The 1,358-nt window shown below is 34.3% G+C and overlaps 1 protein-coding gene across 1 annotated transcript in view; it reads right to left on the bottom strand.

The window, feature by feature from the left end:
- Positions 1 to 916: 916 nt before the first annotated feature.
- The window catches only part of ADGB (androglobin), a 315,129-nt gene continuing 314,687 nt past the window's right edge, over positions 917 to 1,358 (bottom strand). The window contains exon 34 of the mRNA XM_007943219.1: positions 917 to 1,105. Coding sequence (XP_007941410.1) covers positions 917 to 1,105 — 189 coding nt within the window. The remainder of the gene's footprint in view (positions 1,106 to 1,358) is intronic.

Raw genomic sequence — 1,358 nt, 5'->3', positions numbered from 1 at the left:
AGGAATAATTCAAAAAAGGAAATTGCAACAGTCATACAATTTGAAGAATGTAATTAATGTCACTGAATTGTAATGTAGAGATTGTTGAATTATGTATGTTCTATTGTGTGTATTTTGAAGAACAATAATAATTAAATAAACTGCTTTAAAAAAAAAAAAAACAGATTTCCTTTGAGGAAGCCATGAATTAGAAGTATGTATTTTGTGCAAATCAGTTTCCCACTATGTGCCTCCTTTAATGCACTCATTGCCTATTTTTGTAAGTAGCGCACAGTAGCAAGTTCTCTGCCTTGTGAAAGGCAGGGTGCTGGTGCAAACGAGGAGGGTGTGTTCACAATCATATGCCCTCTGCTGGCGTCACCCTGACCCATTACTCAGATCAGAAAGGTAGCACCTTGGGTAAGGTAGGCCTTCCCAGCATAGCTTTTGTTCAACGAAAAAAGTTCATTAAATTCAACTTAAAAAAAAACAGTCATAATTCTGAAGCATATTTTTTAATACTTAAAAAAGTATAAAATTAGAGATAAAATTAACCTTAACTACAACAGCTATATTTTTCTCATTATTGTTGAATTCTTCAAAAGCAATATTGTACTCTCATTTCTGGTATTTTTACCAATTAAAAGTCTAGGCAATTCAGTCCTAGATACATAAATTTTATAACATTCCAAATATTCTGAAGTAAGCTTTGTTGAAATGAAAACATTTATAACTCCAATGGCTTCAAACACTAGCTTTCTGAGAAAACACTAGTAAGTTAGGATTAAAATATAGAAGCAATTTTTAAGATAAGAAAACTTCCATTTTCACTTGATCTAATATTTTATTTTATCAAGAAAGTTACAGACAAGGAAGTTATTAAACAAAAAAATTTTTTTTTCCTCTCCGGAAGGTGGTAGCACTGGACATCTCCTGGTTATTTTTTCTTCCCTTTCTTTTTCTTCTGTGTGTCAGGGACGACGGGGGTCTTCTTTTCGGACTCCATCTTAATGGCCGCTTCCTCAGCAGCCAGCGCTTCTAACCTCAAGCGCTCCGCTTCCAGCAACTTGTTTCTGTATTCTTCCCGGATATTGAGGATCTTCTGTCGGGCTTCATCCGACGAGTTCTGTTCCAAAACAAAACCCCAAACAAATAAGGTCTACTGATAAAAGGTTATGCCCCCAGAAAAAAAATGCAGTCCATCTCTCTTTTCCTTATTAATAGAAGCATGTGGGACTCGACTGAAGAAAGATGAAAATGAGGTTATAATCTCAAATATTTATCACCAAACAAAACATGAGAGAGCAACAAAGGGTGCAAGAGATTGTAACACACAATGGTAAGTAAAAGCATTGGTATATAAAAAAAAAAAAAAAAAA

Source organism: Orycteropus afer, unplaced genomic scaffold (genome assembly GCF_000298275.1).
Source record: "Orycteropus afer afer isolate SDZICR_OR568_19922 unplaced genomic scaffold, OryAfe1.0 scaffold00101, whole genome shotgun sequence".
Classification (NCBI taxonomy): Eukaryota; Metazoa; Chordata; class Mammalia; order Tubulidentata; family Orycteropodidae; genus Orycteropus; species Orycteropus afer.
This window is presented reverse-complemented; position numbering and strand designations above follow the sequence as displayed.